Source organism: Heterodontus francisci, chromosome 12 (genome assembly GCF_036365525.1).
Source record: "Heterodontus francisci isolate sHetFra1 chromosome 12, sHetFra1.hap1, whole genome shotgun sequence".
NCBI classification, from domain to species: Eukaryota; Metazoa; Chordata; class Chondrichthyes; order Heterodontiformes; family Heterodontidae; genus Heterodontus; species Heterodontus francisci.
Window position 1 is genome coordinate 97076106 of NC_090382.1, and position 12175 is coordinate 97088280.

A 12175-nucleotide genomic window follows, 5' to 3' on the forward strand; every position below is an offset into this window, starting at 1 on the left:
TCATGATCTAGAGCGTATATGATCCCGTGTGATAGCGTATGTATAAAAGTAGCTTATGGACATCCCTGACTGTTAGATGTGGTAAATCATCATGCTTGGGCATATTGCTGTGATTGCCCACAGTAAAAACTCAGGTGAAAAGAAATTGTAGCCGAAGTGTATAGTGGTATGGTCTAACTGTGACTAGTGGTGGTCACCAAGATGCAAGGAAGATAGTCAAGCATCGGAGGCAATGCAGAGAAGAAACATAAAGCTGATCCCTCGTGTCAGAAGTTTGAGTTATACAAAACTAATGGAGAAACTTGGGCTGCAAAATTTGGCTATGTAGTGCCACTGGTTTCGGCACTAGGAGAGCTGGCAGACAAAAAAAATGGCAAGGGTCCGCTCCTGTCTACTTCTGCTTGGCTTGTGCCAACCACCTTGTTTGGAATGGCAATAGTGCAGGCGTCCCGTACACGCGCCAGAAACATGCACACTGGGCAGATTGCGACATTAGTCAGCATCGAATGCTGATTTGATGTATTCCTTGCCATTTTAGATCTCGCATGACCCTATTCATGCCCTCTCAAATATGCACAGCTAAACATGAGTTGAGCTACCTGCCACTTGTGATATTTTAAGGGAACGCCATTCAAATTTCAGGTGAGGTGCTTTTGACTTTCTTTTGCTGCTGCAGAGTTAGTGAAAGTACTATGCACTGTGTTGTTGGAGGAGTTGACAGACTCAAGTGGAAAACTCTCCACTGTTTGGAGTCATACTTAGCATAAAAGAAGATGGTTGTGGTTGTTGGAGGCCAATCATATCAGCTGAGGACATCACTGCAGGAGTTTTTCAGGGTAGTGTCCTAGGCCCAGCCATCTCCAGCTGCTTCATCAATAACCTTCCCTCAATCATATGGTCGGAAGTGGAATGTTTGCTGATTTTCGCACAGTGTTCAGTACTATTCGCAACTCCTCAGATGCTGAAGCAGTTGTCCCTGCATGCAGTAAGACCTGTACAACATTCAAGCTTGGGGTGCCACACAAGTGCCAAGCAATGACCATCTCCAACAAGATAGAATCTAACTATCTCCCTTGATATTCAACAGCATTACCATCATTGAATCCCCACCATCTATGTCCTGGGGGTTACAAATGACCAGAAACTTAGCTGGATCAGCCATATTAATACTGTGGTTACAAGAGCAGATCAGAGGCTTGGAATTCTGTGGCAAGTAAGTCGCCTTCTGACTCCCAAAACCTGTCCACCATCTACAAGGCACAAGTCAGAAATGTGATGGAATTCTCTCCACTTCTCTGGATGATTGTGGCTCCAACAACACTCAAGAAGCTCAACACCATCCAGGACAATGCAGCCCACTTGATTGGCTTCCCATCCACCACCTTAAACATTCACTCCCTCCACCATCGGCACACAGTGGCAGCAGCCTGTACCATCTACGAAATGTGCTGCAGTAACTCGCCAAGCCTCCTTCGACAGCATCTTCCAAACCGGCGGTTCTACCACCTAGAAGAACAAGGACAGCAGACACAGGGAAACTCCGCTACCTTCAAGTTCCTCTCCTAGCCACACACGATCCTGACTTGGAACTATTACTTCACTGTCATTGAGTCAAAATCCGGGAACTCCCTTCCTAAGAGCACTGTGAGTGTACCTACAATATATGGACTGCAGTGGTTCAAGAAGGCAGTGCACCACCACCTTATCAACGGTAATTCGGGATGGGCAACAAATTCTGGGCCTTGCCAGTGAAATTCACTTCCCATTATCGAATCAGTCAGAAGGGAGTGGTTCTGGACCTTTGGAAGGAGTCGCATGGATTTGAAAGATCTCTGAGCAGAAAACTTGCTTCCAGTAATGGGGGCTATCGTTGCAGTCCCCCTTGGGCTGCAACATGACATGGAGATGGAGCAGAGATAGCATAGAGGCAAAGCTGTTCACAGAGGGAGGAGGGCTGTCAACAGAAGGCCCCCACTTAGGGTGGGTCACGGAACTGTGCCACCTCCACAAACTGGACCTACCACCGCTGAGTAGTGCGATTGGTGAAATCGTTGATCGCTGTCAAAGTCACTGTGGCCCTCAATTTCTATGCCAGCGGATCCTTTCCAGCTGCAGACACTGACATTGTCAACATTTCTCAGTCCGCTGTGCACCACTGCTTCCAGGATGTCACCCAAGGCCTTGTATGCCAAGGGAGGGGATTTCAAAGTCTTTCTGAGAAGAGGGAGGAGTGATCACGTGGCTTTGCCAGATTAGCGGACAGCTCAATGATGCAGGGAGCCATCCGATGCCTGCAGATGCTACATCTCAGCGGAGAGAAGTACAGCAACCGCAAAGGGTACCAGTCCTTGAATGTACGCTTGGCGCGCAACCATGCACAGATCATTATGTTGGTGAATTCCCACTATCCTGGTAGCAGTCATAATGCTTTCATCCTGCGCCAGTCAACCGTTCCAGTCATCTTTAAGTTGCTATGTCAAATCAGAGGGTAGCTGCTTGGCGAAAAGGGCTCTACACGTGGCTATTGATTCCCCTCTGCTACCTGACCACATGTGGACAGTACTACTACAATTAGAGCCATGCTGCAACTAGAAAAATCAAGAAGACGACCATCAGCACCCTGAAATAATGGTTCCGCTGCCTGGACTGCTCGTTGTGGCTTGCCACGAGTGTTTCATCAGACTCCAGTTCCCCTGAAAAAAATCACCAGATCACCATTTTTCCACACTTCCCCACCTTTCCATCTCTCTGTTATGCATCATCACAGCATCCTGTTTACCAAAATCCTGAAATGAAAAGCACTCCAAACCAGCTATTCCATTCCATCTTTATCCAACAATTGTTACAATATTACATTATAATACTCAACTATTCAGCTTGTGTTTTTCTTCTATTGTCTGTCCTTAGGGTGCCTTTGCCTGGCCTTGTGCTCTCACACAGTGCTACCCCAGTGGCTGGAGCATGACTTTCAATGGGTGAGACTAAAAGTGGCCTTGCAGAGCACCCTTGAGCTGCTCTAAGTCTTAAAGACCTGACTTTGGACTGTCCCACCTTGGCATGAATGACTGCAGTTTGGGCTAGCTGGCTGATGGGCAACAGCAAGGGCACTGGTAGAGTGGCAGCAGTGGGAGCACAACTGCTGTCATCCTGGGATAGGACAGCAGGTACATTCACCATGAAGCCAATGTCACTCCCCAGGGGTGGCACCTTGGCAAACCTAGTAATCTGCTGGAGCACAGATTCTGTAAGCTCCTTTGAGCATTGGTATCCCATTGCAATGATGGCAGCAGTCTTAGTCTGCATGACACCAAGCTGGGCTTGCATGGTAACAAGCAGAGATCTCATTGACCTCAGTCTGAGCTTCCATTGCGGCACTCAGACAGGTGGATCTGCCTATGCCGCAGTGAAAACAGAGACATTGACTATCAGATGCTGCTTCGTGGGTGCATGTGTAACTGCTTTTGTGGAGTTGGCCACCACTTCCGCGCTGGAAAGGATGAGCTCCAACTCTGCATGAAGCCCTGTGCCAAGTTGAAGCCAGACTCCTCCATGGTTCTTGACAGTGGCAGCAGTCTCTCTGGCAGGTCTGCCAATGCACAAGCATTTCACTGTGCATGCCTATCAACCTTTACCTGTACGTCACCCAATAGAAATCCTCATCTGAGTACTCTGCAGCAGAACATGTCTGCAAACTCACCTTCCAGGGAGCTGACACACAAACCATCCTTTCCGTCGACCTGGCTACAGCCCACTTGATCTTGGTGACTCACCACGTGCAGATCCCACCTCTATACTCTCTAAGGCAAATGCAGTGCCAGTATCTGAGCTGGTGGCTGAGAGTGTCAGATGGAGTGACGGTGCTTTTTCCTCAGAGGTTTGCTTTTACTTCTTGGCTTTCATTGTCTGGCACCAATGACTGGCCAGGCAGCAGGTGTTCGGTATCTGAAAGTATAAATGCAGAAGGGGAAGATCAGGCTGAGGGAAGTGGGGTAGATGGGAAACTTCATACCACATTGCGAGATGAGGGTAAAGTGGGATTTAAGAAGGTGCACAAGGCAGGAACGTGTCATCATCCAGCTTCAGCGATATGAAATCCCTGGAACCATTTAGGAAATGATTGGATGCTGAATTAGGTGGTGTTCAGGAGCAGATGGGTGGATGAACTAAGATGGGTTGAATGGTTCTCCTGTCCCATAACCAACTTGTGATCAAAGCATGGTGTTTATTTTTCCACCTCCATGTTTCAACTGTAAAGGCCTTTCCACAGTTATTGATTGTGCATAGTCCAAGGGTGCTTATTTTCTGTTAATTTGCTAAACCTTGAGAGTGTGCTTCTGGGCATGTGTGGCTAAGCTACTTGTTTCAATTTATTATTCTAGTGAGATGAATGCTGGAATTCTGAAGACAGAACAGCACTATGAGAAGTTGATGTTCAAGGAAGCTTTGAAAACAGGCTTCTTTGAATTTCAGGTATGGTCCAATGCTGAAAATAAATAATTCATCCTGTCAGGGATTTTTGTTGTTTTAATAAAAGTCCCAAGAGTGATGTTGCAATTTATGTTCCAGGCAGCAAAGGACAAGTACCGTGAAGTTGCTGTGGAAGGAATGCACCAAGACTTGATCTTCCAGTTCATTGCGATTCAGACTCTGCTGCTGGCTCCAATATGCCCCCATCTTTGTGAGCATATCTGGACACTTCTAGGAAAGGTGCTGTTAGTCAAATAATGCTCTAAATAACTAACATAGTATACTTGAGGAAAGAGGCACTTCTTATACAACTCTTTGCACTACAGAAAATTGCAAGTAGAAAAATGAAATCCTGTGAGGAAGTTAGTAACATTTAGTCTAATTGAGATTTCAAATAAATCATGATCATTCGTTAAAGAGTAAAGTTATTCTTATAGTCATTTGGTAGTATAGAACTTGAGAATTGCTGAAAATAGAGACATGTTGTCGAAGCTTTTCGTTTTGCACTCATCAGGACAATTGCAAGAATAACCAATGTCAGGGAAAACAACAACTTAGACTGCTTGAGAAGAGAGTGCTGATTGGTTGGCAAGTGAACTTTGATTGGTAGAGGCGTTGCCATGGAGAATGCACCAGTTTATGGTGACTGACAGTTAACTGCCAAGCTTTGTTTGAACTTTAAACCAGGCAGTTTGACTCTTATTGGGCAAGGCATTGCCCTGAGGAATGAACCAGCGAATGGCTGTCACTTATTTTGTTCAGCTGAGATAGACACAACGTGTGTACATGTTCTTTCTGTCTGCAAAGAACAGGGCCCTGTGTATTAATATATGTAGCTTCAATTACGCGCATAGGCGAAACCTACTGACCATCTTAAATTGGTTGTCAGTGTAATTCTTAGCACACTGCAGATTATTTAGCAAATGTTGTCCAATCGCGGAATCACATCTAATGTTGGACACTGTGTTTTCCCTTACATTGGTTATTCTTGCATATTGTCCTGATGAGTGCAAGACGAAAAACTCTGACAACATGTCTCTATTTCTAGAAATTCCAGTGTTATACTTGATGTGCCCAACTGTTTTTTTCATATATCCCACGAATCCATAGTTAGTTCTATTTTAATTCATGTAAATCTGATGCAGAGTGCATGCTGTAGTCTGCTTTGAACAATGTGATTAATGTTGGCGATAGGAAAAGGTCGAGGGGATGTTAAATATTAAAAATTGCAAAACGTGACCCCGACCCGCCACATATAGGGATCATTGTCATCTTACTGTGGCAGGTTGAGTGGCATATCTGTGTCCCATTCTTGAGTGGCGAGACACCTCATTATAATACTTAAATGAGGCTCCCACAGTGGAAGTGTGAGCCTAATTGAAATTTAATGGTGGCCACCCAGGTTTCCCAAGACTTGGGAAAGCAGGCAGCAAATTGGAGATGGGAGCAGCCGGATCCAGCAGAGAAATGCTTTTTATAGCAGTTTGTGAACGAGGAGGAACAGAAGGTCCCTCAAGCAAACCTTTTGTTAATTGCTGCCGCAATTGGCTGAATCTGTCCAAACTGAAAGAATGAAAATAGTATCTTTACAGCCGCTGTCTAAGGATCCTAACGAAAATGTATTAGAACAAGCTTAACTTATTTCCTAGTAATTGTGATGGGATGAGAACCTGAGCGGGGAGACTGAGGAGGAGGAAACATGAATAGAAACGTAAGACAGGAAACAAAAAGGCAAAAGTGGAAGGCATAGAAATCAAGGGCAGGAAACAAATAGGGCCATAGTGCGAAATAATGCTAAGATGACTAAGAATGTTAAAAAAAACAAGCCTAAAGGCATTGTGTCTCAATGCGCGGAATATTCACAATAAGGTAGGCCAATTAACCGCGCAAATAGATGTAAATGGATACGATATTGTTGTGATTACGGAGACATGGCTGCAGGGTGACCAAGGATGGGAACTGAACATCCAAGGGTATTCAATATTTCGGAAGGACAGACAAAAAGAGAAAGGAGGTGGAGTAGCATTGTTAGTAAAAGAGGAAATCATTACAATAGTGAGGAAGGATATTAGCTCAGAGAATCCTGATGTGGAATCTGTATGGGTGGAGCTAAGAAACACCAAGCAAATGTTGGTGGGGGTTGTATATAGACCCCCAAACAGCAGTGGTGTTGTAGAGGATGGCATTAAACAGGAAATTACAGACACATGCAATAAGGGTGCAACTGTAATTATGGGTGCCTTTACTCTACATATAGATTGGGCAAACCAAATTAGCAATAATACTGTAGAGGAGGAATTCCCGGAGTGCGTACTTAATGGTTTTTTGGAGCAATACGTTGAGGAACCAACTAGAGAACAGGCCATCCTAGACTGGATATTGTGTAATGAGAAACAATTAGTTAACACTCATGTTGTGTGGGGTCCCTTTGGGAAGAGCGACCATAACATGATAGAATTCTTCATTAAGATGGAGAATGAGAGAGTTGATTCTGAGACTGGGGTCCTTAATCTAAATAAAGGAAACTATGAAGGTATGAGGCACGAGTTGGCTATGATTGATTGTGGAGCGTTACTTAAAGGGTTGATAGTAGATAGGCAGTGGCTAGCATTTAAAGAGTGCATGGATGAATTACAACAATTGTTCATTCCTGTTTGGTGCAAAAATAAAACAGGAAGAGTGGCTCAACCATGACTCACAAAAGAAATTAGGGATAGTATTAGATTCAAAGAGAAGAAATATAAAATGTCCAGAACAAGCAGCAAACCTGAGATTTGGGAGAAGTTTAGAATTCAGCAAAGGAGGACTAAAGGGTTGATTAAGAAGGGGAAAATAGAGTATGAGAGTAAGCTTGCAGAGAACATAAAAGCTGACTGTAAAAGCTTCTATAGATGGGTGAAGAGAAAAATATTAGTGAAGACAAATGTGGGTCCCTTACAGTCAGAAACGGGGGAATTTATAATGGGGGACAAAAAAATGGCAGACCAATTAAATACATATTTTAGTTTTGCCTTCACAAAGGAGGACACAAATTACCTCCCAGAAATGTTGGGGAACATAGGGGTCTAGTGAGAAGGAGGAACTGTATGAAATCAGTATCAGTAGGGAAATTGATGGGATTGAAGGCCGATAAATCCCCAGGGCCTGATAATCTACATCCCAGAGTACTTAAGGATGTGGCCCTAGAAATAATAGATGCGTTGCTGGTCACTTTTCAAAATTCTATAGACTCTGGAACAGTTTCAATGGATTGGAGGGTAGCTAATGTAACCCCAATATTTAAAAAAGGAGGTGGAGAGAAAATGCAATTATAGACCAGTTAGCCTGACATCAGTAGTGGGGAAAATGCTGGAGTCCATTATAAAAGATGTAATAGCAGAGCACTTGGAAAATAATGACAGGATCGGACAAAGTCAACATGGATTTACAAAAAGGAAATCATGCTTGACAAATCTTCTGGAATTTTTTAAGGATGTAACTAGTAGAATAGATAAGGGAGAACCAGTGGATGTGGTGTATTTGGACTTTCAGAAGGCTTTCGATAAGGTCCCATGTAAGAGATTAGCGTGCAAAATTAAAGCACATGGGATTGGGGGTAAGGTACTGACATGGGTAGAGAACTGGTTGGCAGACAGGAAAGAAAGTAGGAATAAATGGGTCTTTTTATGAGTGGCAGGCAATGACTCGTGGGGTACTGCAGGGATCAGTGCTAGGACCCCAACTATTCACAATATATATTAATGATATAGATGAGGGAATTAAATGTAATATATCCAAGTTTGCAGACGACACAAAGCTGGGTGGGAGTGTGAGCTGTGAGGAGGATACAGAGTGAGTGATCCAGTGTGATTTGAACAGGTTGAGTGAGTGGGCAAATACAATGCAGATGCAGTACAATGTGGATAAATGTGAGGTTATCCACTTTGGTGGCAAAAACAGAAAGGCAGATTATTATCTGAATGGCAATAGATTGGGAAAGGGGGAGGTGCAGTGCGACCTGGGTGTCCTTGTGCATCAGTCGCTGAAAGTAAGCATGCAGGTGCAGCAAGCAGTTAAGAAAGCAAATGGTATGTTGGCCTTCATTGCGAGAAGATTCGAGTACAGGAGCAAGGATGTCTTGCTGCAATTATACAAGGCCTTGGTGAGACTACATCTGGAGTATTGTGTGCAGTTTTGGTCTCCTTATCTGAGGAGGATGTTCTTGCTATGGAGGGAGTGCAGCAAAGGTTCACCAGACTGATTCTTGGGATGGCAGGACTGACATATGAGGAGAGATTGGGTCGATTCGGCTTGTATTCGCTGGAGTTTAGAAGAATGAGAGGGGATCTCATAGAAACTTACAAAATTCTAACAGGACTGGACAGACTAGATGCAGGAAGGGTGTTCCTGATGGCAGGGGAGTCCAAGACCAGGGGTCACAGTCTAAGGATAAGGGGTAAGCCATTGAGGACTGAGATGAGGAGGGATTTCTTCACCCAAAGAGTGGTGAACCTGTGGAATTCTCTACCACAGAAAGCAGTTGAAGCCAAATCATTAAATATATTCAAGAAAGCGTTAGATATAGTTCTTAGGGCTAAAGGGATCAAGGGATACGGAGAGAAAGTAGGAACAGGGTACAGAGTTTGGATGATCAGCCATGATCGTATTGAATGACGGAGCAGGCTCGAAGGGCCAAATAGCCGACTGCTGCTCCTATTTTTCTATGTTTCTATGTAAGTCTAATGCACAAAATGCAGCTAATTTGTACACAGCAAGGTCCCACAAACAGGATTGTGTTTTGATGGTGGTGTTGCTTGAGGGATAAATGTTGGCTAGGACACTGGGAATAGAGTGTCACGGCACCTTTAATGCTCACCCGAGTTTAACCCTTCATCCAAAAGGGGTGGAGCAGGGCTAGAACCCACAACCTTCTGATCCACAAGACGAGAGTGCTACGATTAAGACAAGTGGCCTGGCTGGACGCCCCAACTTTTGTGCAGATAGATCTCTACAGTAAGGGATTATTTTTTAAATCCTACAGAAAAAAAATTATAGAGGTGTTTTATTTCACTGAAATTTGTGTTTGAACCACTTCAAGTTGTGTTCTGCATTGGAGAACCCATATGTGGCTAACATCTGTTCATGTAGCTTGTGTTTAATATTGAATTTGAATCCCATATTTAACTCTTTTTCAGACTGAGTCACTGATGACGGCAAGATGGCCATTAGCTGGACCTGTGGATGAAATCCTCATTCGTTCATCTCAGTATCTAATGGAAACTGCACATGATGTTCGACTCCGTGCCAAGAGTTATATGGTTGCTGGAAAAGGAAAAGTAGGAAGAATTTATATCAAGAATTATGATCTGTTTTAAAGTAAATCTCTGACTTCAATTACAAAGCAAAAATTCTTCTTTATTGATTGATCCCTTCCTAAGCAATATTTCTGGAATACAGAATGAGCAGCTGGACCTGGCTCCCAAATTACTAGCAGTGCTATTTAATGACCCTGCTGCTTAGTGGTGAAGAATGGCTTGGGTGATATTTTTCTTCCTGCTCCCTTGCTGTGCACAATTTTCTGCTATCTGACTTCACACAGTGGCACAGCTGAGATTGATAACTGCATGTGTTAAGAATGATATGCCCAACTCTGTCCAACCAGTTCATAAGTTTGTGTGATAGAACTGCACACTGTGCTGCTTTGGCACCCACTGATTCCCACTCTTGTACTTTCCCACTGATGTCATGCAATGAGGCTTATTTGTGCTCATCATGTTGTCTGGCCATCCCTTGAGATTGTCTACTGGAACAGTTCATGAGAAAAGAGAGCAGACATTTGGCAGTAAGGCTGATTTTCTGATCGGTGATGCTGGTAAATGGACGTAACTGATTGGAAATATGGACAGAGATCCCTTCTCTGCCCTCTGTCCATTTAGCACTCCCATTAATTTAAAGGGCACTGATTTGTGGTTTTCATGGAATGGTGAGCAGAGCTGTAGATTTTTATCCCTAAAACATCGGTCAAAATTCTGAAATACAGATCAAAACAGAATTTCACTTCTTCAGTCACTAGAAAATGATAACCCTCATGTTATCGCCCATGTGATTTAAACACCCCAATTATAAAACATTGCGACCTCCAACTTAACTTGAGCAACACCACAGGAAACCTGTTAGCTTATTAAAAATATTTGAAGCCTTTGTAAAAACTGCCAACATTTTTGCCCATGTATGTAGCCACCTACTTCTGTGTGGCTGCTTCCTTTTAGTTCTATCCATCACACTTGTAAATCAATCTCTTTCCAGCCAGAGGATTTGTAGGCATCTGGACCCTCTCCATCACTTCAATGTCAAGCTCTCAGCTCTAGTTCACTATAGTGGCACATTATGTAAATAAAGCTGAACCCAAAGAATCATGGGAGGGTGAGCTTATTAGTTGTTACATGGAGACTAATGTCAAACATTAGTTGGACTATATGATAAGCGGTTTGATTGGAATATCTACAGTGCATTGTTTTTACACAGTTACTGAAGTTGCATAATGGGATCTAGTAAAGTAGCCATAGGGTTTGGGATTGCATGTGTTGGGAGCAGCAATGTAGTAGAGTTGGTAGGACATGTATTGTTCCCAATTTCACCTGTGACAGGAGGAGTTGCTGAGCGGAGCCTAGGTACTTCCCTGCAGGGAATGAGGAAGAAAACTTGGTGAAGCAATTTGCCGTGGGTGGTAGGGAAAGGTGATATATTGAAAGCTGGCTTCATATTCTGTTGTTGATGGGGAAAGCAATTTTAAGTAGTTGTCAACCTGCTTTATTTCTGTAACATTTACCACTTTGGATTATTTTTCGTGTATCGACTTAGTTTTCTTTCTAACATAATTTGCGATGAAGAGTTTGCACAAAAAATAATGGAACATACTCCAGCTCCTGCGTATCTATGGCTGTAATTTAATAGGCTCTGATAACATCCAAAAGCACACAAGCAAAGTTTGAGAAATTTATAAACATCACCTCTGCAAAATTAGACTACAATGTTGAATTCAACTGATTTCTGTCGTTTTTTTATTTCAATGTTCCTGAATTTATACATTCTGTTTTTGAGCCATGTTTTACGTCAGTGACCATGTGAATTGTGTGTTTAAATTCCTGATTTTGCTGAAGGAGTATTTGTGATTTTAAACTGCTGATGGTTAGGATATATGTAAGTAGGTACCTGTGCTATGGGATGCGTCTGACTCTGTATGTATTGTACATAACAGCTGTGAAATGTTCCATTGCAGAAAGGGGATGCAAAACCAACACAGAAGCCTTCTCACTGCAGTATCTATGTGGCAAAGAACTACCCTCCATGGCAGCACACTACCCTTCTGCTGCTTCGTAAGCACTATGAGGCAAGTTTTGGTGTGTCCTGATACAAGTTTAATGTTGATCTTTTCAGTACCCTCACAGCACACAAATCATTCCTTTAGTTTTGTGCAGTGTCATATTCACAGCGAATATCAATTAAATGGACCTTCCATTAATATTGCTTGAAGTATCTAACTTTTTAAAAAATCTGCGAGTAATGCTTAAATGTTTCATTTTCCCCCTCTTCTGCTGTCCTGAAGTTTGTGAAATTTGTGTTGCTCCCCTTTTTTTCCCAGAGGGTTGTATGGCTGGTTGCTGTTGATCAGTAAATGGTGGTGGACAATTTTAAACAACTAACTGGAGGAAGTAGCTCCACAAATATC

At 43.2% G+C, this 12175-nt stretch overlaps 1 protein-coding gene across 3 annotated transcripts in view; it reads left to right on the forward strand.

Moving 5' to 3' along the window:
• The window catches only part of lars1b (leucyl-tRNA synthetase 1b), a 76924-nt gene that overhangs the window by 51773 nt on the left and 12976 nt on the right, over positions 1 to 12175 (forward strand). For all 3 annotated transcript variants that reach the window (XM_068043901.1, XM_068043902.1, XM_068043903.1), the window contains 4 exons: positions 4380 to 4470; positions 4567 to 4707; positions 9642 to 9782; positions 11726 to 11836. In XM_068043901.1, the coding sequence (XP_067900002.1) occupies positions 4380 to 4470; positions 4567 to 4707; positions 9642 to 9782; positions 11726 to 11836 (484 nt within the window). The remainder of the gene's footprint in view (positions 1 to 4379; positions 4471 to 4566; positions 4708 to 9641; positions 9783 to 11725; positions 11837 to 12175) is intronic.